The sequence below is a fragment of the Microcaecilia unicolor genome, chromosome 7, assembly GCF_901765095.1.
Source record: "Microcaecilia unicolor chromosome 7, aMicUni1.1, whole genome shotgun sequence".
In the NCBI taxonomy this organism is placed as follows: domain Eukaryota; kingdom Metazoa; phylum Chordata; class Amphibia; order Gymnophiona; family Siphonopidae; genus Microcaecilia; species Microcaecilia unicolor.
The window spans coordinates 252,275,295-252,300,382 of NC_044037.1; the positions used below are offsets into that span (position 1 = coordinate 252,275,295).

The 25,088-nt window shown below is 41.9% G+C and overlaps 1 protein-coding gene across 1 annotated transcript in view; it reads left to right on the plus strand.

The window, feature by feature from the left end:
* Positions 1 to 25,088, plus strand: part of NEB (nebulin) — a 424,680-nt gene that overhangs the window by 348,800 nt on the left and 50,792 nt on the right. The window contains 10 exon segments of the mRNA XM_030209286.1: positions 1,382 to 1,486; positions 4,342 to 4,446; positions 5,665 to 5,775; positions 5,897 to 6,004; positions 6,673 to 6,777; positions 8,994 to 9,098; positions 11,210 to 11,320; positions 13,452 to 13,562; positions 18,356 to 18,469; positions 19,314 to 19,418. Coding sequence (XP_030065146.1) covers positions 1,382 to 1,486; positions 4,342 to 4,446; positions 5,665 to 5,775; positions 5,897 to 6,004; positions 6,673 to 6,777; positions 8,994 to 9,098; positions 11,210 to 11,320; positions 13,452 to 13,562; positions 18,356 to 18,469; positions 19,314 to 19,418 — 1,080 coding nt within the window.

A 25,088-nucleotide genomic window follows, 5' to 3' on the forward strand; every position in this document is an offset into this window, starting at 1 on the left:
AGGTTTTTCCCCACAGTCTAAGGATGTTTTTACTGCAGCTGGAAAATGGCCAAATTTCCATTTTCTGAATTAGTGGCCATGCACTAATTTACCAGAAATTAGCATGTGAGCCCTTACCGCCACCTATTTTGTAAGTGGTAAGGGCTCACTTGCTAATCCTGTGCTTATTAGCGCATGGTCATTTATAAATGTGCTAACTGATTAGCGCAGAAATACCCATTCTCTGCCCCAAGACATGCCCCCTCCCAGAAAATTTTTTTAAATATTTTTAGTGCATGGTTTACGCATGCACATTCAGAACTTACCGTGGAATGTCTCAACACATCCTGAAGTAAACCCTTTTAAGCTGCGGTAAATGTCCTAGTGCTTAGCGCAGCTTAGCAAGAGGAGCAAAAACAGCCGGATTCTATGTAGTGTGACAAGTTGTGTGCGCAAATCCGGTCATGTTCTGGATTTGCATGTGCAATTTAATTAGTTAATTAGCCAATCGGCACTGACAATTGCCAATTAGCAAGTAATTATTGACACTAATTAGCTTTAATTAGAATTTACATGCACAACTGTCTAAGCGTATTCTGTAAAGTGATTCACGTAAATTCTAAGTCGCATAGTTGAAAAAGGGGCATGGCCATGGGTGTGGAATGGGTGGGTCATGGGCATTTCTAAAATCTAAGCACTTTATTATAGAATACACCTGGTCCGCACCTCATTAAGGTGTCAACACTTACACCAAGTTTTACTTGGCGTAACTGCCCGCAACTAAATTTAGTTGTGCAGATGGACGCTCAGTGTATTCTACAAACCATGCAGAAATTTAGACATATACTAAAAAGTATGCCTAAATTTAAGTGTACTCTATAGAATATGCCTAGGTATATATTTTTGGGGGGCATCAATTTTTTTTTTAGGTGTGATATATGGAATCTAGCCCAAAGTGTACTAAAGTTTTGCATTCACTGCAAGGTTATTGACAAAATTAACAGTAAATGCAGAACTTTGCAGTTTACTGTTGGAGGTGTTCTCAGCATTTTTGGGATGTTAACGCAGTAAAAAAAAATTGCTGCCCTGTCTTAACTGCACAGCAGATGGCATGCAATATAGTTAGCTATACCTCTTATGATGGTGTTTACTGATCTATATTATCTACTGAATTAACAGTTGACATATCTTAATGACCTGTACATTAACTGTCAGGCACAGTCCCTTCTTATTCCTTGCCTCAAAAATGACATTTTTCACATTAGCTGTTTAATGCAGGAATTAGCACATGCTGAAAGTGTGCACTAAATTCCACATTAAACATCTAATAGTTCTTAGTAGACAGGAGTCTTCATTAAGGACAGGACATTTATTATACTTTTGATTTTTTTTCTCTCTCTAGGTTGCTTACAAAAAAGATGCCAAAGATAAACAACATTATCACACATCTATAGCAGATCGACCTGATATCCAGAAAGCAACCCAAGTTGCCAAGTTATCTAGTGAGGTGAGAATTTATATACATTTGGGTCAATATTCAGTGGTGGCAGTGACTTGAAATGTTTAGAAGCCAGCTGGAACATTTTTGAAACATGGAGAAATTTGATTGTTTTCTTTCCTTTAGTCCTATCAGACCAGTCTGTCAACCAATGGATAGAGACAGAGAAACAAAGTAGTTCTGCGTGATTTACCCCTCAAAGATACCATGCAGCTTTAGAAAGTTCAGTATTTCAAATGATCGAGCAATGGAGCATACTTACATTTCTAAGCAGACATTGCATTCATCCACATGAACATTTCTTCCCAATTGATCATCACTCTTGGACGTCCTAAATTTGGGCCCTCCCTCTTGGACGTCCTAAATTTGGGCCCTTCCTAGTCTCACCTTAAACATACCTATAACATGCTCCTTTTATATTTGGACAAACTGCAGTATAGGATATCCAAATTCTTTCTTTCGAGAATCATGATTTAGACGTTTTGGCAGATGGACATTTTTTTGCCATTTTGCGATATCCATCTGCTTTGAAAATGAGCACCATCAACACATGAAGGTTTAAGCTACTGCATTAATCTACTGTAATTTCTGCAGCAGTACTACTGGAGCAAGAAATGTACTATGTCCTGAGCTCCCTCAGGAATGTAGTGACAGCAGCTTGTGATAAAATACAAAACATTTATTTCTCTGAGAACAAGCAGGCCAGTTGTATTGTCACAGCCGGGTAACATTATCAGACAGAACCAGATGCGGATGCTGACTACCGAGATTAATGTAGAATTTTCTAGCAGAGCTCCACCGAGCATGTGCTATTGCCCTCCTGCCCAACGTGCAAGCGGGGGTCCCTCAGTCTTTGTTTTTCCATAGAGGAGGGAGGATGCTTCATCATGTTCTCCTCTCAGTGCTTCCTATGTGAGTATTTTAGTCCCTTTCATGATTATTATTCTTTCCTCTTTATTTGATTCTGTTACCTTTTAATTTTTGTAGTGTTTTCAGCTCTTCAAGTTTCTTTCTTTCTTTCTTTATTTTTTTTTTGCGAGTTGCTAGGCCTGATTAGGCCGGAGCACCAACCTCATTTGAATGCTGCCCCTTTTTACAGTTCACAATTGAGGAGTTTAATTTGGTTGTGATTCTTTTCTCGATGTCCAAGAAGACCACCAATGGCTTCAAAAGTTGAGGATACAGAGAGTGCAGCAGATCCAGCAGTAGAGACTTTTTGGCTCCTTGAAGACCAATCCATCAACATTAGCACTGGAAGCATTGACCTCGATGGCTACTAAGAGTTTGACTACCACTAGGATTGCAGCAGCATCAAGGAGGTCTTCACCTCTCTCACCATTGGGTACTGAAAGTAGGCCCTGGGACCATTCAGTATTGGACCCTACACCAAAGGAGCATACAGGTTCAATGTCATCCTTGTAGGCACTGAAGGGCCGCTATGCTGTGCACTGTGGAAGCCCAAGAAACATAAGAATCGGACCTCATTGACGCATGGTGCTGGGATATCCAAGGCATCACCAGCACCAGGAGGAGCTCTCCTTTTCTTTGTGTAGAGGTGCCAGTGCTCAAGTCTCTGAGCAGCCAGGTTCCCACTTCTGGTTTGGCACTTGTGCCTTCTCAGGCTGTCTCTCTCCCATCTCTCCAGCCTTTGCTGATGCCTTCCTTCAATGAGCTGTTCCAAGCCATGTTTAGGGAGGAGCTGGCACAGATGATGCAATCTGCTCAGGCATCAAGGGCAATTGCACCAACTGCGGATCAGCTCCAGGGATGTACTTTGGTGCACTTTGGGGCATGGACATGGTTCCACTGAGCAGAGGCAGGCAGAGACTCACTAAGTCCAGTCTGAGTACAATAAGGAGTCTGACTGGGGCTGCTCATGGGACTTACTGTAGAAGAAGACCCTCATTACTTTTTGGACGAGTCTTATGGGGTACTCACAAGAGCTACAAAAATCACAAGTAAAATTTACACCAGCTGGTAGCTGTGAAAATATATATGTGCATTTTGTAAAAAAAATATGTAAAATATGAATCCATTTGAGCTCTACCCACTTCCCTGACCCGGTCTATGCCAGAGTCATGTACAGTACGTGTATTCTTGCCATTGTGCATACTTGTGTGTGCTGGATAATTATATAAAAAGTTATTCACATGCATATACAGGCAAATACACTTGGAAAACTCTTCAAAAAGTTAACCTCTCTCCCCCAGATTCTATATATAGTGCTGAAATTTGGCACAATTGATTAACGAGCCCTTAACTAGCAATAATTGGGTGCTATCAACTTTTTATTGCAATTAATTGACATCAATTAGAATTTGCACACGCAACTGACTGTGCACTAGAAGGCTCGACACCTAACTCTCATATCGTGTATCTGAAAAGGGGGCACGGTCAGGGGTGTGTCATGGGTGTTCCAAAAGTTGCGTACAAAATTACAGAATATTGCCTTAATGCGTCTAACTTGAGCGCCTGCATTTACGCCAGGTTTTAGCAGGGTAAGTCCCAAATGTTAGGCTAAAGATCTGTGCTAAACACCATCCTATATAAAGTGTGCGCCCTAAAGCATTGAATTTATTTGGCACCCAAGCTTCAGTGCCATTTATAGAATTCCCTTCTAAATGTATAAATCCCTTTGAACATTGAGCTAATTATGCTTTTTATATAAACCTTATCCAATAATTGTTAAACATACTGAATTGTGGCCATAATACTGAGTCATTTCAAAGCTTGTCTTCCAGCTCTTTTGCAGTCCATTGTATTGAAAAATCAACACTTTGGTATACGACTGTGATCTTAAAATTATATGTTAACAAATATTTTTAGTAGTATTTTTATTTATTGTACTGTACTTTTCTATTTAGCTTCAGTATAAGAAAAGAGCACGTGGAGAAGCAGGTCATGGTATAACGATACTTGACCGACCAGATATTGAATTAGCCAAGGAAGTGTCCAAATTAACTAGCCAGGTAAGAAGACAATGTATTTATGCTATAAAATAGTTTAAAACTGAACTTCACCAATTATCTTGAAAGTCTTTTCTGTTGAAATATTCTTATATAAGTGATTTTAATATTTTCAATATTCAAAATTTCCTTCATTAACTTAATTTTTCAATATATTATAATCAAACTTGCACTTAGCTTAGGTGACGTTTTGTTATTTCGCTATGTTTTTTTCTTTTTTTCTTTTTATTCTTAAAAAGATTAGTTCATCTCGGAGACCTCATCTGATCCAACATGAAATCATGTCTCACAATAAATGCTTATCAAGGTACGTCTCCTCTCAGAAGCTGGAAACATATCCATTGCTCAGTCTGTCTCTGTCTCTGGAGACAGACTGAGCAACGGATATGTTTCCAGCTTCTGAGAGGAGACGTACCTTGATACAGCATTTATTGTGAAACATGATTTCATGTCGGATCAGATGAGGTCTCCGAGATGAACTAATCTTTTTAAGAATAAAAAGAAAAAAAGAAAAAAACATAGCGAAATAACAAAACTTCACCTAAGCTAAGTGCAAGTTTGATTATAATATATTGAAAAATTAAGTTAATGAAGGAAATTTTGAATATTGAAAATATTAAAATTGTGGATCAATGACGAATACATGCCCACCATAACAAAGTGCCTGGCTCATAATATAGCCTGAATGGTGGTGACATGATTATCTGATGGATCCAAGATCTAGTACCCTTTAAGGAAGAGATAAGAAATGGGATAAGGAATGTTTGGAGCTGGGTAGCGATAAAAATAACTGCTTATTGGCACTAATTAGATTTAATTTGAATATACTTACTGCTTGTTAACAAACCAATTATTGGCGCCAATTAGCTCATTAGTCAATGAAATTGGGCATATGCCCAAATTTTCATGCACAATTTTTAGCGACTTTCATAGAATTCAGGGGGATAGAGTATTGAAAATATCGAATGATGGCTTGCAAACTTTTTCAGTCATTTTCTTTTTGATTCATAATTGGGTGCTCTTTGAAATATCTTAAGCTTCACATAATCTTTTCAAATGTACAGCAGTTCATGTAGCTTTTGCAGAAAAAAAGCAAAAACAAAAAAACAAAATCCTTTGCCAGTAACAAGGTGCCTCTGACCTGGCCCCACGATTGGTACTGGGATCAGAAATATCTATGGAGTACCTGCAAATAATTGTGATGTTTATCTCTCAAATCAGGTGAAATACAAAGAAAAATTTACCAAGAACAAGGGTAATAGGCCAGATTACAACCTGAAGGAGAGCAAGATCTACCAGACCCTAAAAGATGCTCACACACTTGCTAGTGATGTAAGTTTACAGACTGTGAAATAATGTGTACAACTTGAACCTTTCTTTGAAAAGTCTGTAATACCTTTTATCCTTTAATGGCATTTCATAGTGGTACATCTTTGATCCTTCTTGCTTGCAGGTGAAATATAAGGCAGAAAATCTAAAGAAGATCCACAAACCAGTGACAGACATGTCTGAATCCCTTAATATGCATCATATCACAAGTACCAGCAAGCTCGCCAGTGACGTAAGCTCCTAATTAACCAATATGGTGTAAATTTCTTATTGCTGCCTCTTTGTCCTTACCTCTGCTAATGGCCCTGTAACACTTTGCTCTTTTAATAATGTCTAGAACATCACCTGGTAGTGATCAGTTCTCTCCCACCTACTGATATTTTGCCTTATCAAAGTAGCAGCATTAACACAACCAAGCTCTGTAGAAACAGTCTCTTTCTACCATGGGAATCAATGAATGTGTCAGATCCACTAACCTCCTTAATTCCTGCCTCCCCACCTATGCTCATGCCTCACTAACCAGTACCAGTTTTCCTCTTTTTCATTTTTGTTTTTGTAACTAAAGCTTTTTTTATTATTATTATTTCCACTACAGCATATACTATAGTAGTGCTGTTTGAAGAAATCAACATTTGTCAAAATGGTTCAGAGAATACCAAGAAATGATGTATTGATTTATCTATTTTGTCTTTTTTTTTCAAATTTTTTTTCTTAATACATTTTACCCATTGGTCTAAGAGGAAAAACGTATCTTTGTAGCATTTTAGAAATATGCTTTTTATTTTGTTTCATTTTTTTTTGTCCTTTTTTATACATAACCTGAGTCTTTTTGATTGGCTGGGCGTAGTGAGGCGATATTATTAGGCTTTTATTGAGGTGGTTCTTGGCCCTTCCCTTCAGTACCAGTACAAGAAGGAGTTTCAGAAGAGTAAGGGTCACTACCATGTGGTACCAGATACACTTGAGCAACTTCACGTAAAGGAGGCGACAGAACTGCAGAGTCAAGTAAGTTTACTATGATTTATACTTTCACATTATTATAAGTACAGACCTATTTGGGATCCAAGTCAGGATGAGTTCAATTCAAGTAGTATTTTAGAAAATGATTTGTCGACATAGAGCCTGCACCTACATGCAGAAGGGGCAGCTATTTTACAATTGTCAACATTGAAAACGTCAACAGAGCAAGCAGGCAACATACATGTCTTAAGTTGACACACAGACAGTATGTCTGCCATTTTGGAAACTTACACATCTAAATGCTCCCAATTAAGTGCAGAGCCCACAATCATATGACATTATTGATTTTGGGAAGGTGGAAAGAACACTGGGGAATTAAGGGGGCAATCTTCCCTACTCCCTCCTGTTGAGTACTGCCTAGAACGAGCACACCTGAGAGCAGCTTTAAATCCCAACATTGATCTCAGTGATCATAGATGTGTATTCCCCTTCTGAAATGGGGAATACGTGTGTATGTTGTGGTCTCGTCCTGGTCTCACCCAAGCCACACCTCCTTGCCATAAATTCACCTTTCTAAAAGTAGGGTTTCAAAGTTTATTTGATATCCACATGTAAATGCTATAGTGTATAACATTTTCTACATAACATTATTACTAAGAAGATCCTAATATTTTTTGTTTCCTAAAAATTGTGAATATCACCTAAATAAAAGACCCAACTATCATCTTCAACAATTTTTGACTTATCATCATGACCTACATATGTGCTATTGGCCCAATATTAAAAGCAAGTTAGGCATTGACAAGCAGATGACAAACTCTTAACGTTCCTATCTGGTTATTTTTAAAAATTATCTGGATAAAATTGGGGTATTTATATCTCTACATGCCCAGATTGTATTTGTATAACAAGGGTTAAGGTGGCGACAGCACCAGAAATTATCCATTTAGCAGTGATATTCAGCTGCTAAATGGATAAGATTTCCATATTGTTTAGGACTCCCAAATAGCAAAACTGAACCTAAACATGTAGTGCTGGTGCAGTCACTGCTTAGTATGTTTATTCAGCAATTCTGCATATATGGATTAGTGGTACTAAAGATATGTGTCTGGGCCTGATATGTAGCCCATGGCGGTAAATAGCTTGTATGCTACTCATAGCCATGGGCTAAATTAACCCTGGATAGTCAATGCTGGGACATGTCCAGCCTCTGGTATACCGCTTTTCTACAGTTTTTGCAACCACATCCAAAGCGATCTATCTGGGGCAACAGAGGGTTAAGTGACTTTACCCATTGTCACAAGGAGCTGCAGCGGGAATTGATCCCAGTTCCCCATGACCGAAGCCCGCTGCACTAACCGCTAGGCTACTCCTCCGGGTTAGTGCAGGAACATGGAAGTTAACCAGGCACTGGACAATATTCAGACCTTTTTGCTGTCCTAACTATATCCACCTACTTAGCCAGTTAGAGGACTGAATATCACGCTAACCAGCTAAGTAGCCCAAACTCCACTCCTGGACTGCTCTAACCTTGCCAGTTAGAGACAACATTCAGCATTTTATGAGCTCCAGTGCATTTTGATTCTTCTTGTCCTTCAGCAAAACATATCACAGCTTAGTGAGAAGGAATATAATTGTTTTTTTATATGCTGTTTGTTTACTATAGAGCAAGTAATTATTTATTTCTTCTCGCAATGAAACAAGTATCTGTATGATTGAAATGATGCCAGGGTATTATGCATTCAGGCAATCACTAAGATAAAATGCTTTTATTGTGTGTCCCATAGCTCCATATGAGCAGAAGTGTGCATATTTTATCATGTCCTCAGTTTCTGTCCTGTGTCTTGATTTCTTTGTTTTCAGTTCCCATCTGGTTTCCTGTACGAATCAAAGAATAGTACCTGAAGGCAGGACTTTGAAAGGCCTATCCCTGTAGATCTCTTTTAGTTCACTGGCTGTAATTGGCCAGTTTACTTCCTATGCAACCGTCATTTCATAAAGAATGGCTAGAAGAATCCTGGGTGTGTTGAGATGCAGGAACTCATGACTATACTTGCATCTTACCTGCACAAATGAACTAGGTCTTCCATATAGACCTAATGTTATTTTCAAGCTTACAACAACCTACTCTGTTTCATTATATAGTAAATAAGGTCTATATATGTACTTTATTTAACATCTAGCACAGTTGATATTCTTCTGTCAGAGCCCATAGGCCATATAATCATTCTGTTTCCTGTGTCTTGCATGATCATTAACAGGTGAAATACAGGGAGAGGTATGAGAAAGAGAGAGGAAAAGCCATGCTGGATTTTGAAACACCAACATATGTTACTGCCAAGGAGGCACAGCAAATGCAGAGTGAGGTAAGATCAACATTTAAATATGCTAATGAGTAAAGTCTCACAGATAATGTGGTCTGCATTTCATATATTGTGTTAGAAAGATACATACTGAGAGTAATTCTGTAACAGGGCACCTAGGATAAGAGGGGGTAAGCAAGTGCCTACAGTGGTGGAAATAAGTATTTGATCCCTTGCTGATTTTGTAAGTTTGCCCACTGACAAAGACATGAGCAGCCCATAATTGAAGGGTAGGTTATTGGTAACAGTGAGAGATAGCACATCACAAATTAAATCCGGAAAATCACATTGTGGAAAGTATATGAATTTATTTGCATTCTGCAGAGGGAAATAAGTATTTAATCCCTCTGGCAAACAAGACCTAATACTTGGTGGCAAAACCCTTGTTGGCAAGCACAGCGGTCAGACGTCTTCTGTAGTTGATGATGAGGTTTGCACACATGTCAGGAGGAATTTTGGTCCACTCCTCTTTGCAGATCATCTCTAAATCATTAAGAGTTCTGGGCTGTCGCTTGGCAACTCGCAGCTTCAGCTCCCTCCATAAGTTTTCAATGGGATTAAGGTCTGGTGACTGGCTAGGCCACTCCATGACCCTAATGTGCTTCTTCCTGAGTCACTCCTTTGTTGCCTTGGCTGTATGTTTTGGGTCATTGTCGTGCTGGAAGACCCAGCCACGACCCATTTTTAAGGCCCTGGCGGAGGGAAGGAGGTTGTCACTCAGAATTGTACGGTACATGGCCCCATCCATTCTCCCATTGATGCGGTGAAGTAGTCCTGTGCCCTTAGCAGAGAAACACCCCAAAACATAACATTTCCACCTCCATGCTTGACAGTGGGGACGGTGTTCTTTGGGTCATAGGCAGCATTTCTCTTCCTCCAAACACGGCGTGTTGAGTTCATGCCAAAGAGCTCAATTTTGTCTCATCTGACCACAGCACCTTCTCCCAATCACTCTCGGCATCATCCAGGTGTTCACTGGCAAACTTCAGACGGGCCGTCACATGTGCCTTCCGGAGCAGGGGGACCTTGCGGGCACTGCAGGATTGCAATCCGTTATGTCGTAATGTGTTACCAATGGTTTTCGTGGTGACAGTGGTCCCAGCTGCCTTGAGATCATTGACAAGTTCCCCCCTTGTAGTTGTAGGCTGATTTCTAACCTTCCTCATGATCAAGGATACCCCACGAGGTGAGATTTTGCGTGGAGCCCCAGATCTTTGTCGATTGACAGTCATTTTGTACTTCTTCCATTTTCTTACTATGGCACCAACAGTTGTCTCCTTCTCGCCCAGCGTCTTACTGATGGTTTTGTAGCCCATTCCAGCCTTGTGCAGGTGTATGATCTTGTCCCTGACATCCTTAGACAGCTCCTTGCTCTTGGCCATTTTGTAGAGGTTAGAGTCTGACTGATTCACTGAGTCTGTGGACAGGTGTCTTTCATACAGGTGACCATTGCCGACAGCTGTCTGTCATGCAGGTAACGAGTTGATTTGGAGCATCTACCTGGTCTGTAGGGGCCAGATCTCTTACTGGTTGGTGGGGGATCAAATACTTATTTCCCTCTGCAGAATGCAAATAAATTCATATACTTTCCACAATGTGATTTTCCGGATTTAATTTGTGATGTGCTATCTCTCACTGTTACCAATAACCTACCCTTCAATTATGGGCTGCTCATGTCTTTGTCAGTGGGCAAACTTACAAAATCAGCAAGGGATCAAATACTTATTTCCACCACTGTATAACTTGGTGGTTTCCATTTTAAAAAGTCATAATAAAATAGACAAAAGAAAAATAGATGCAATACGTATTAAAATAAACAGTAATAACTTCTCATCATAATATCACAAGAGTACATGTCCCCATATATGGTCAAAAAATGTTGTCAAAAATAATTGGGTCTTCAAACATTTTTTAAACTGTGCAGAACTACCACAGTGACGAAGCTGACCAGGCAGTGTGTTCCATTTATATATACATGGATACGTTGTCTGCTTATTTTTACAAGGCAGCTGAGCTGCTGAATATAAGCCTCAATATTTTTTGTGTGCTAGTTATACACTTTGTTTAGAGTTACATGCATTGAGTATTTTATTTTTCTCTCCTGTTCCTTTTAGAAAGAATATAAGAAAGACTTTGAAGAGTACATTAAAGGCAAAAACCTTGCTGGTTTGGAGACTACACCATCACTATTACATGTCAAATATGCAACCAAAATAGCAAGCGAGGTAGCATCCACTTTGTATTTTATTCTTGTTACCAGTTAGAATAATCCTTCCTCGTGTGGTCATTATTGCCTAACCTTCTGTGTAAAGCATGTATTCATGTGATCATGCAATTACTAACACTATGTCTTTGTTTATGTCAGTTCTAATCAGTGGCGTAGCTACGTGGGGCCAGGGGGGACCTGGGCCCCCGTAGATTTGGCCCTGGACCCCCCTGCCGACGACCCTCTCGACCCCACCCCTCCCGCCGCCAAACGTGCAGGACGTCAGAAACAGAAGGAAGCCTTGCGCAGGAAGAAGAGGACCTTGTCTGGCGGGGGTTGGGGTCCCCCGCCAGCAAAGGCAGGCGACGGCGGGTTGGTGGCGGGAGGGGGGGTCGAGAGGGCCAGCGGTGGGGGGCAAAGTTGTTGGTGGCGGCAGGGTCGGCAATGGCAGGGGGGGTTGGCGGCAGTGCTGCGGGGGCTAAAATATGCCCCCTCACCTCGGGCTCTGGACCCCCCTCCTGCCGAAGTCTGGCTACGCCCCTGGTTCTAATTCTGTTGTGAAACACTTTTAACTTGCACATTATTTAAAACTTCACGTATCTGTGCTTTTCTTTCCTGTATTTTATGTTTAACTGTATTCTTTTTGTGACGGTCTTTTTCCAGTCAAAAAGAACCTTATCTGCCAGATTCTGTATAGGTTACCCAAAGTTGAGCAAGCAACCTTTGGCATGGACTAGGTGCCAACAATCAATTATTGATATTAACAAGTACTTAATTGGCAGTAATTAGGAATTATGTGCAGATCTGCCCTACACTCTATTCTATAACATGCACATCTAAATTTCATAGCACGTAACTCCAAAGGAGGTGTGGCCATGGGAGGGGCATTCCTGGAAATTAGGCGAAATGATATAGAATAGCTGCATTTGAGCATTTAACTGTCATCAGCTAGGCACCAGCATTTGGCAGGCCTAAATGCTCATGCCCAAAGTTAGGCACAAAGGGCTAGATTATATATATGGTATATTAAATTTAGGTGCGTCCGATAGAAGCACCTAGGTGTATTCTAGACACACCTAAATCTAGGCACATCCATTTGCACCAGTGAAAAGCTGGTGTAAATGCATGCACCTACATCTACGCCCATGGGCCTAAATTCTGCAATAGCATAGGAGCATTTTCGAACGGGGACGCCCATCTCTGAGGACGTCCCCATGAAGGGGCGGGGCATCCCGTATTATCGAAACAAGATGGGAGTCCATCTTTCGTTTCGATAATACGGTCGGGGATGCCCAAATCTCAACATTTAGGTCGACCTAAGAGATGGTCGACCTAAATGTTGAGATGGTCGACCTTAGAGATGGATGACCTCGGTTTTCGCCAATAATGGAAACCGAGGATGCCCATCTCAAAAACAATCAAATGCAAGCCCTTTGGTCATGGGAGGAGCCAGCATTCATAGTGGACTGGTCTCCCTGACATGCCAGGACACCAACCGGGCACCCTAGGGGGCACTGCAGTGGACTTCACAAATTGCTCCCAGGTGCATTGCTCCCTTACCTTTGGTGCTGAGCCCCCCAAACTCCCCCCAAAACCCACTCCCCACAACTATACACCACTACCATAGCCCTAAGGGGTGAAGGGGAAGCACCTACATGTGGGTACAGTGGGTTTTGGGTGGGTTTTGGAGGGCTCACATTTACCACCACAAGTGTAACAGGTAGGGGGGATGGGCCTGGGTCCGCCTGCCTGAAGTGCACTGCACCCACTAAAAACTGCTCCAGGGACCTGCGTACTGCTGTGATGGAGCTAGGTATGACATTTGAGGCTGGCATAGAGGCTGGAAAAAATGTTTTTTAATTTTTTTGGGGGGGTGGGAGGGGGTTGGTGACCACTGGGGGAGTAAGGGAAAAATGCATGCTAAACTAGTATTCTATAAAGATCATTCTGTACAGAGCTCCCTTTACAGAATATTAGCTTAGCACAGATCACCCAGCACCTAACTCTGAGTGCTATTTATTGAAGTCCTCCCTATGCCTTTTCATATTCTGAAAATTGTTGAGCCTTTTCTGTTTAATGCAAAAAAAAAATGCAGCAGGAATATATTTGAGTTCTGCTCCTGCAGTTTCTTTGTTTACTTTGTTCTACAGAAAGAATACAGGAGGGATCTCGATGAAACTATCAGAGGTAAAGGTCTTACTGTGATAGACGACACTCCTGACTTGTTGAGAGCAAAGAATGCAACTCAGATCCTGAATGAGGTAGGCCAACAAGCCAGTTGGGGTACACTAACATTTAAGAAGAATCTGTCATCCAGTTAAACCACAGGACAAACGAATGCAGTTTTGAATTCCCTGCAGAGAAAAACTGTGCTAGAAAACTGAAAATACTATTATTCTTATGATAATATGTGAAATCCTTATTACATATGCTGTTTTATGGACACTGAAGAACTAAAAGTGCATCTGTAAATTTCTAAGTTTGCTTATATTGAGGCCATTATACTGCCCCGAAAAGCCAAAATGTAAATACGAGAAAAGTACAAAAGACATTGTTTTTGAATATAGCACTATAATTTAATTCATTCTTGACCAACTCTAATACAGTACTGTGTTCTGGCTTAACATACCTCCCATTTCTCAAGAGATACTGGGGTCGATGTTCAGACCATGGGAGTTAACCTGGCTAACTCCTACAGTTGGCACTAATGCTGGATATTCAATGCTGGACCGTTTCTGGTGACCGGCACTGAATATTCAGTTTATTTTTGGCAGATATTCAGCGGTTTGAAATTAACCGGTCAAAGATGGCTGCCAAACCCATGCTAAAAATTGGTGGATAGCGTGTTATATTGTGCGATATATCCAGCTATCCTGTAACTGCTAACCAGCAATATTCTGAACTCGAAAGTAGACACTATGTTCACGTGAGTATGCAATGTATTTTGTTGTAATGGGGGAAATGGTCTCAACTGTCACTGGGATATTCTACTCAATAGCAGTTTGCAAAGTGTAGGAATCCCATCTGTGACTCTGATCATCACTGACCAAAGAACCCCCTCCTACCTACTTCTTCATTTATAGTAATGCTTGTGGTAATTTTTACTTCTTTTTTTTTCCTTTATACTAAATCAATAGTAGAGGTATCCACTCTTTACTTTATGAAAGGGATGCTGAGATAGTACTCAAAAATAATATTCAGCAACTGATGTGCACTTATCAGTGATGGTCACTCTTAACTGAAGGTGTGACTGATCCCCTACTGCTTTTTCAAGGGACCTACACCGATGTGTGCCTGCTTATCCGTCCTTCACTGTTGCCGTCATGTTGCAAGCTGCTATTGAGTAGCATATCCCAGTGACTGTTGAGACCATTTCCCCCATTACAACAAAACACATTGCATACTCACGTGAACATAGTTTCGAGTTGAGATTGTATGAAGCAGTGAGTAGACAAATTAAACCGTCGTATATTTTCTAACCGGCAATATTCAGCAGGAGACAATCAGCTATCTTCCATTGAATCTCTCCAGATAGCCGGCTAAGTACTATTTAACTGGCCAATTACCGTTCCTGGCCGGTTAAATGGTTTTGAATATCAGGTGGACTGTGTGTTGGACTTTTGCTACACATGTTAAATGGTTTCCATATTAAGAAGGTTTCCATATTAAGAAATACACAGTAACTACTTTAGTTGATAAAAATTTGTCTGGCTTATCAGAGCAGTATACTAAGTCATAAATTAAATTTTGTTGTCTCTGTTAAAAACAGAACATGCACTTTGACTGCATTACAACCAACAAGCTTTTCCCAGTTTTATAGGGGCTGTCATTGTTGTACTATACTATTTCTGTATCATACATACCAACCTTTGAAAGCTCTTAAGGGACCTTTTAACTAAACTGCATTAAGCGCTAATATGCGCTTAACATGGGAACAAAGGCTTATCGAAAAATGTGTTAAAGCATTTTGCAGTAATTTGCCTGTTACTGCACACTAATCACATCCTATTTGTTTTTTGTTTTGTTTTTTTTTAAATATTTTTCAGGAGGGTGCATGTCATGGGTGGGAATGGCTATGGATGCATATCCAGCTAGTATGTTCGCATTAGCATGCGCTAAATGGATAATGCTGACTTAGGTATCGGCCTGCTTATCCGACATTGCTGCCTGGATGTCCAACCGCCACCTGAAACTGAACATGTCCAAGACCGAGCTTATCGTCTTTCCACCAAAACTCACTTCTCCTCTTCCTCCACTTTCTATCTCAGTTGATAACACCCTCATCCTCCCCGTCTCATCTGCCCGCAACCTCGGAGTCATCTTTGACTCCTCTCTCTCCTTCTCTGCCGCATAATCCAGCAGATAGCCAAGACCTGTCGCTTCTTCCTCTTTAACATCAGCAAAATTCGCCCTTTCCTCTCTGAACACACCACCCGAACTCTTGTCCACGCTCTCATTACCTCTCGCCTGGACTACTGCAACTTACTCCTCACCGGCCTCCCACTTAGCCATCTATCCCCCCTTCAGTCTGTTCAGAACTCTGCTGCACGTCTCATATTCCGCCAGAACCGATATACTCATATCACCCCTCTCCTCAGGTCACTTCACTGGCTTCCGATCAGATACCGCATTCAATTCAAGCTTCTCCTTCTTACCTACAAATGCACTCAGTCTGCTGCCCCTCACTTCCTCTCTACCCTCATCTCCCCTTACGTTCCCGCCCGTAACCTCCGTTCACAGGATAAATCCCTCCTCTCAGTACCCTTCTCCACCAACGCCAACTCCAGGCTCCGCTCATTCTGCCTCACCTCACCCTATGCTTGGAACAACCTTCCTGAACCCTTACGCCAAGCCCCCTCCCTGCCCGTCTTCAAGTCTTTGCTTAAAGCCCACCTCTTCAATGCTGCGTTCGGCACCTAACCCTTACCGTTCAGTGAATCCAGACTGCCCCAATTTGACTGCCCCTATCGGACCGACCGTTCACTTGTCTATTAGATTGTAAGCTCTTTGAGCAGGGACTGTCTCTCTTTGTTAAATTGTACAGCGCTGCGTAACCCTAGTAGCGCTCTAGAAATGTTAAGTAGTAGTAGTAGTAGTAGGACCCTGCTTACTAAGCCGCACAGTAGGTATGCTAACTTTTTAGTGTGCGCTAAAAATTAGAGCATGCTAACACTAGAGACACAGGAATGTATGGGTGTCTATAGCATTAGCACACTAATTTTTAGCGTGTGCGCGCCTACAGCACGACTTAGTAAACAGGGCCCTTAATGCAGGAGCACTTTGGGTTAGATTCAATAAAATTGTGCCTAAAAAAAACCCTTACAGGCTGTGTCTAAAGTTAGACGCGCTTTATAGAATAGCACTTAAGTGCAGGGGTCATGCATAAATTTAGGTGCATCCATTTGCACCAATGAAAATGTGGTGCAAATGCCCATGCCTCAATTTACATGCAGAGATCCCTTATTCTACAATTGCTTATGTAAATGGAATGCACCCCCCTGCTCCAATCCAAAACATCCATGACCCTCCCATTTCTACGTCCACTTTTCTGGGACATGCATAAAATTTAGGCGTGGATCACGTGTCTAAAATCATATGTGTGCATGTTAATTGTTTTCAATTAACACCAGTAATTGATTGTTAAATGCCAATTATTGGCGTTAATTGGTATATTCAGTCAAGATGTGTGCACAATTTGTGTGCACCCAAATTTATGTGCAAATCTCAAGGTGTGTTTTTGAGAATTAGGGGGTTAATGCCTCCTAAACAGGAGGTGGCAAGTACTCCTGTGTTAATATTTTTGCAGATCTCATGCGCTAATGGAAATATTAGCACGGGACCTACAGAAAGAAAAAAATCCTTATTTTACCCCTCTGTTTACTAAGCCGTGCTAGCAGCTGCTGCATGATAATGCCAATGCAGCTAGCTGGCACAGTTTAGTAAACAGGGGGATTAAGGATTAAATTAAATCCAATATTTTAAGGATTAAGAGGCCCTTTTACTAAGCCATGATAAAAAGTGGCCTGCGGTAGTGTGAATGCATTTTTTAGGTGTGTTCTGGCCCATTTTTTACCACATTTGGGAAAAGTGCTTTTTTAAGGGGCCAGAAAATGGACATGCACTAATACTGAAACCAGCGCATGTCCATTTTTGGCCTAGCGGTAAGGTCTCACACGCTACCCGCATGGTAAGCATGCAGTGCACACCAACTGCTGTTTACTGCCGGGTAAGCAGCCCGTAGTAGAAAATAGAAAATAATTTTGTACTGCGGGATTTGGCGTGCGCCAAATTTGGAATAACCGCTGGCTCAAGTGCTAGCCAGGCAGTAGTGCCAATTTGGCTTGTGCTGCATGAGCGTAGGCCCTTACGCAGCTTAGTAAAAGGGCCCCTTAGTCCAGTAAAAAAGGTATTTTTTTTTCTTTTCTTGTTTTGCTTTTATTTTTTATTTTATTGCCTTTAAAAGTGGACCAACACAGCTACCACACTACTTTACTCAGATATACACTAGAAATGAGCTTAGCACACTGAAAAGTCTCACATTAAAATGTGCTAAACCCATTTCTTAGCACAGGTTTAGCAGTAGGGACTCGTGCTAAATCTGCGCTAATCAGTTAGCGCTTGACAATGCCTATGCGCTGATTAGCACAGAACACGCCCACTCTTTGCCTCCAGACCTGCCACCAGTGCTAAAGAATAATTTTTTGTTTTTTTAGCATGTGGGTAGCACGTGCACATCCCAAATTACAGTGGGACCCCTCAGTGCGTCCACGGTAAAGACATTTTTGCTGTGGTAATCACATATTGCAGCTTTGTAAGCCAAAGTGTTTTGTAGGGTATTCCTTTAATATAGGGCAGTAATGATCAAAGCATGAATGTATATCGCAGATTGATTTATATCATAATTAAACTAGTAAAGTCATACATTAGGTAGGCTTAAGTGTATAAAAATGTTATTTGAAGGTAAACTAACACAGCTATCAGACAGCAGCTCCTCATGAACATTACCTCTGTGCGTTTTTTTTTGTTTTCAATAAGCTATAATTATATTCTGCAGAAAGAATACAAGAAAGCACTGGAGCTGGAAATCAAAGGACGAGGTCTATCAGGCCTTGCTTTGGAAACCCCAGACTTCATGAGAGCCAGGAACGCAACTGATATTGCAAGCCAGGTCTGTGCTGGGGAAAAGAGGCACTGGGAATTGATTTTTGAAAAGGCTTTTAAACCCTGATGCAGTGCTAATGGCGGTGTCTCTCACAAGCATGTTGTGGTAATTTTATAACAAATTGCCTATGTGTGAAGTTAAGGTAGGTGCTTGTTTTCAGCCCATTTTATAAAGACACATGGAGGCATATTTTCAAAGCACTTAGACTTACAAAGTTACATAGCTTTGAAAATGAGCCCCACAAGCTTCCCCATGTGTCTTTGTAAAATACCAGGAATATACTGGCAAAAATCATGGCTAGATTGAAGCCACAGACATTTATACCAGCTTAGAATCTGGTGTAAATTTACACATGTACAATCAGAATGATCACGCATATTTTATAAAGAATGTGTGTACTCTTTGCGCTGTGCTGTACTCCACATCACATCTACAAGTACATCGCAAGAAAGTACATGCTATTTTGTCACCACCCCTCAGATTCTGTATATGTCAACTAGAGTTGCACTTAATTCTGGTCATATTCTGTATTGTGCGCACAATTTAATGAGCTTAACAAGTCGATCAGCACCAATAATTGATCATTAACAAACAATTATTGGCACTAATTGGCATTAATTAGAATTTACGTGCACAACTAAGCGTATTCTGTACAGCAATGCATGGAAATTCTAAGGCATTTAGTAGAAAAGGGGTTGTGGCCATAGGCATGGAATGGGAGGGTCATGGGCATTTCTAAAAACTATGGGCATCGTTATAGAATACACCCAGGTCTTCTTCATTACTCAAAGGAGACCAACACAAGATTAAGAATAATATCAATCCTTTATCATGTTATTTCTTCTTCCAGATTAAGTACAAGCATTTGGCAGAAGTGGACAAAGCCAACTATACTACTGTTGTTGATACACCAGAAATCATTCATGCTCAGCAGGTCAAAAACCTTTCCAGCAAGGTAAGTAAAACATTAATACATGTGTGATGCGTTCATGAGTGATTTTAAAGCAGACATCCAGTAGGCTCTGAATAGTGGTCTTTGTATATTCAGTTGTTTACCAACATATGACAAATGCAAAACGGACAGAACCCAACAAAAAATGACAGAACAGGAAGAGAGCTGGAAAGCTAAACCACTTCTTTTGTTTTAAGAGAAGACACCTGCAGTATATGATAGAAGCTAAGGGATCCAATGAATCACATCTCAGGGAATATGTGAAGGAAATGCAAGCAAGATTAGTTGCACATAATCTGGCCAAAATAATGTGTGGGAAAATATCAGATACTCAGTGTCTGCCCTCTCTTTCAACAAGCAATGGCCTCTCAACTGTATAAACTGGTCTTTTGGATTTCTTGATTTGGGAAAATTTGTTCCAACATCCTGATTTAAATACCAAGTAATCTTGATGTATATTGGCAATCTGCAGCATTCCTGAGATTAGCAATTGGGAGGCAATCCAATGGCAAGACAGCAGTGGCGTAGGAAGGGGGGGCGGGAGGGGCGGTCCGCCCCGGGTGCACGTGCTCGGGGGGTGCCGGCCCCGCTGGTTCCCTGCTCCCTCTGCCCCAGAACAGGTTACTTCCTGTTCCGGGGCAGAGAGAGCAGGGAACCAGCGGGGCCGATGCAGCTCCGAGTGACGTGCACTCGGGGTGGATCGGTCCTCCCGCAGGTAAGAATGCGGTCCGGGGGGGGGTTGCGGTCTGGAGGGGGGTGCGCCACAGAGGGGGGGTCGCGTCGTGCTGCACCCGGGGGGGTGCGCAGCGGCGACCCACCCCGGGTGCCATTAGCCCTCGCTACGGTACTGCAAGACAGCAATTCAGGAACCATCTCCTTCTCTGCATGCTGTTGTTTGTGTGTTTTTAGGGCATGCAGTGCTCTGATATAGGTACTGCTGCTGGTGTGCATAATACTGGCCTAAGTGCTATGCTTTCGTATGAGAGCTGCAGCTGCAATTAGGGATAGGGAAAGGGGATGGGACTTGATATACCACCTTTCTGTGGTTGCAATCAAAGTGGTTTACATATTATATACAGGTACTTATTTGTACCTGGGGCAAGAGAGGGTTAAGGGGGTCCTTTTACAAAGGCACACTAGCGTTTTATCATAGGAACATATGGGTGTCTGTAGTAACATAGTAAATGACGACAGATAAAGACCTGTACAGTCCATCCAGTCTGCCCAACATGATAAACTCATTTTACATGGTATACGTACTTTATATGAATACCCGAGTTTGATTTGTCCTTGCCATACTTAAGGCACAGACCGTAGCAGTCTGCCCAGCACTGTTATTGTACTGAACGTTCTGAATCTAATGTCGAAGCCCCTCAAAATTTACACTCCAGCCCATCCATATCTATTCAGTCACGATCAGGGCACAGACCGTAGAAGTCTGCCCAGCACTGATTTTGATTCCCAATTATCGGTGTTGCCACCGATTCTCGGCTAAAATTCTGTGGATCTATTCCTTCTAAACATGATTCCTTTGTGTTTATCCCACACATGTTTGAACTCCATTACCGTTTTCATCTCCACCACCTCCCACAGGAGGGCATTACTTGTATCCAGTGCTTTTTTTGTAGAAAAAAAGGTGCCGATACTCATTATGGGCGGGGTCACCACATGTGGCTCCACCCCTTATACCAGCCATGGCGCATATAAACAGACATCATTGAAAATATTATACTAGTATAGGAGAAAAAAATAACGTGATTTTTTTCATTATAAATAATTTATGTAAGCTGTTACAGCTCCAGTATACCCAGTGCAAAATAAGACAGCAGATATAAATTCTCAAATTGGACATATTCCAAACATTAAAATGAAAATAAAATGATTTTTTTTACCTTTGTTGCCTGGTGACTATGCTTTTCTATCCATATTGGTCACAGTATCTGATTCTGCTGCTCTCTATCTGTTCTCTTAAAACCGTTTCCAGGGCTTCCTTTCCATTTATTTTACTTTCCTCCTTTCTTCTTCATTTCTTGCCCTACATCCATAAGTAAAAGCTGGGTCCTCCTCCGTGGAATTGACTGGAGGAGGTATAACGTGGATCCAGCTTTTGCCTAGTTTCTCCATCCATGTGCAGTTTTTCTCCTCTCTTCCCTTTCCCTTATCTCCACCCATGTGCATCTTCTTCTTTGTTCTTTCCTTCCCTCCATCCATGTCCAGCACTTCTCCTCTCTCCTCCTCCCCTCCATCCATGTCCAGCATTTCTCCGCTCTCTTCCCTCCCCTGTATCCATATAAAACAATAATTCTCTCTCCCCTCTCCTCCATCCAAGTCTAGCATTTTCTCCTCTCTCCCCGCCAACTCCTCCATCCATCCATGTCCAGCAATTCTCCTCTATCTCCTACTCTCCTCATCCATTTCCAGCATTTCTCCTCTCTCCTCTGCCCTCCCCTCCCATCCATGTGCATCTCCTTCCTGTCCTCCCTCCTCTCCATCCATGTCCAGCATGTCTCCTCTCTCCCCTGCCCTCCCCTCCCATCCCATGTCCCCACTAGGCTAGTCCTCCACAGATTACATTATGGTGTGCAATTCTCTGACTGATGTTTATTTATTTATTGGGATTTATTAACTGCCTTTATGAAGAGATTCACACAAGAAGGTATACAGCAGTTACAATTTAACATAAAACTTACAATTTTGTTAATTTCTATGATAAGCAGCATAAAATCTGATTTACTGTTCTGGGATCCTGCCAGGTACTTGTGGCCTGGATTGGCCACTGTTGGATACTGGGCTTGATGGACCCTCAGTCTGTCCCAGTATGGCAAAGCTGTGTTCTTATGTTTTATGTTATGACCAAGTATAAATTCAGTGCTGGGCCATGTCCAGACACTGGCATTGATTATCTAGGGTCATGCCAGAATGTGCTGGCCACTGGATCTTATGTGGGTTCCAGCCAATATTCAGCTGAAACCCGCTCCCCCCGTTTTCTATTTCTGTTGATGGCTCTCTCATTCTCCCTGTCTCCTCAGCTCGAAACCTTGGGGTCATCTTTGACTCTTCTCTCTCCTTCTCTGCTCATATCCAGCAGATTGCCAAGACCTGTCGTTTCTTTCTTTACAACATCCGTAAAATCCACCCCTTTCTTTCCGAGCACTCTACCAAAACCCTCATCCACACCCTTGTCACCTCTCGTTTAGACTACTGCAATCTGCTTCTTGCTGGCCTCCCACTTAGTCACCTCTCCCCTCTCCAGTCGGTTCAAAACTCTGCTGCCCGTCTCGTCTTCCGCCAGGGTCGCTTTACTCATACTACCCCTCTCCTCAGACCCTTCACTGGCTCCCTATCCGTTTTCGCATCCTGTTCAAACTTCTTCTACTAACCTATAAATGTACTCACTCTGCTGCTCCCCAGTATATCTCCACACTCGTCCTTCCCTACACCCTTCCCGTGCACTCCGCTCTATGGATAAATCCTTCTTATCTGTTCCCTTCTCCACTACTGCCAACTCCAGACTTCGCGCCTTCTGTCTCGCTGCACCCTACGCCTGGAATAAACTTCCTGAGCCCCTACGTCTTGCCCCATCCTTGGCCACCTTTAAATCTAGACTGAAAGCCCACCTCTTTAACATTGCTTTTGACTAGTAACCACTTGTAACCACTCGCCTCCACCTACCCTCCTTTCTTCCTTCCCGTTCACATTAATTGATTTGATTTGCTTACTTTATTATTTTTTTTTGTCTATTAGATTGTAAGCTCTTTGAGCAGAGACTGTCTTTCTTCTATGTTTGTGCAGCACTGCGTATGCCTTGTAGCGCTATAGAAATGCTAAATAGTAGTAGTAGTAGTAGTTATGTGGGCCCTGGCTGAATATCAGCTGGGACCCACATAAGGAGAAGCAGGTGCCCTCAGCCCTCCAAGTCCCCCCTCCCTTCCCCCGATCCTAATCTACTCTCCCCACCTGAAAACAAGAAAAGCCCTTGACCAGACCCCCTGTAGCCCCCCCCCCCCCCCCCCCCCCCCCCAGGGTTTACCTTTGATAGTCCTGGTTGTCATGGCTCTGCCATAAAATGGCCATTGTGACCTCTAGAAGCAGCCTCACAATATTAGGGTTAGGGGCTTGGAGGTTTATGAACTTCCGTGGAAGGCTTGTATTTGTTTAGCGTAGATGTTAAATCTCTCAGAATGTGAATGGTTCCTTTTTTAAAATTTCCTAATAGACTCCTTGACTTCATTTATATTGTGTACTTGAGGGAATATGGGAATTAGATTTATTTCTCTATTTGGTTTTACTTTTTGATTCTGCCTTTCCTGTATTCCTTTTCAATGTTATGTAGATATTTGACTTATAACTGTAAATTCATCCACAAAGTAAAAAAAAAATGTTAAGGTTTTCTACGCCCTTGGTCTTCACTCCCTGTTCACGAGAGCTGCCAACAGGCCACGTTTTTTTGAATACTACTAATAAATATGCATGAGAAATATTCGCACACAATGGAGGTAGTAGGAATGCAAATCTATGTCATGAATATTCACTTGGAATCCAAGTGACTCGTAACCACTTGTAACCACTCGCCTCCACCTACCCTCCTCTCTTCCTTCCCGTTCACATTAATTGATTTGATTTGCTTACTTTATTTATTTTTTGTCTATTAGATTGTAAGCTCTTTGAGCAGGGACTGTCTTTCTTCTATGTTTGTGCAGCGCTGCGTATGCCTTGTAGCGCTATAGAAATGCTAAATAGTAGTAGTAGTAGTAGTAGTAGGATATCCTGAAAACCTAAAATTTTTTTTTAACTTTGAATTTTTTTTTTAACTTTGAATTTTTATTGAAATAACATCTCAAACATAACAACGAGCCATTGGCTCCAGCACATGACAATGCAACAATTTAATTTTAACATTATGCTTATAACCCTTTTATCCCCCCTATTCGCCCCACCCTTCCCCCCTCACCCTCCCCCCCCACTAACCCCTCAACAACTGGTTCCCCCAACAGCCCAAACCCCCCTAAACCCCCTCAATATCTGTTAGATGAATCCATTCAGGTGCCTCTGGATTATATCTGAAAACCTAAACTTTGTGGTCCTCAATGACTAGGAGTCAAGACCAAGGTTCTACACAATGTACTGCAATATTTTCCCCAGTGCTACTATTATATTAGTTTAATATCTAAAGCATTTGCTCTGCGTATATACCTTATTCTACCATATAAATAAATATTTTTGTTTGTATTGAGACCATAAAACAAATATAGGGGCCCTTTTACTAAGGCGCGGGAGGGCTGATGTGTGAGTAGCGCACACCAGATCAGCACTACTGCCAGGCTAGCGCCTGCATCTGGTGGTAATTCTGAGTTTGGCGTACACCAAATCCTGTTTTAGAAAATCATGTTCTATTTTCCACTGCGGGGGCATTCCCAGCAGTAATCAGCAGCCGGCGTGCGCTGCACGGTTACTGCGCGGGTAGCGCGTGAGCCCTTACTGCTAAGTCAATGGGTGGCGGTAAGGGCTCAGGCCATAAATTGGCGCACACTAGTTTTAATTGCAGTCCACGCCCATTTCCAGGCCCATTAAAAAAAAGCCCCTTTTCCCAGCTGTGGTAAAAAATGGCCCAGTGGGTGCACACACCCACACTACTGCAGGCCACTTTTTACCACAGCTTAGTAAAAGGAGCCC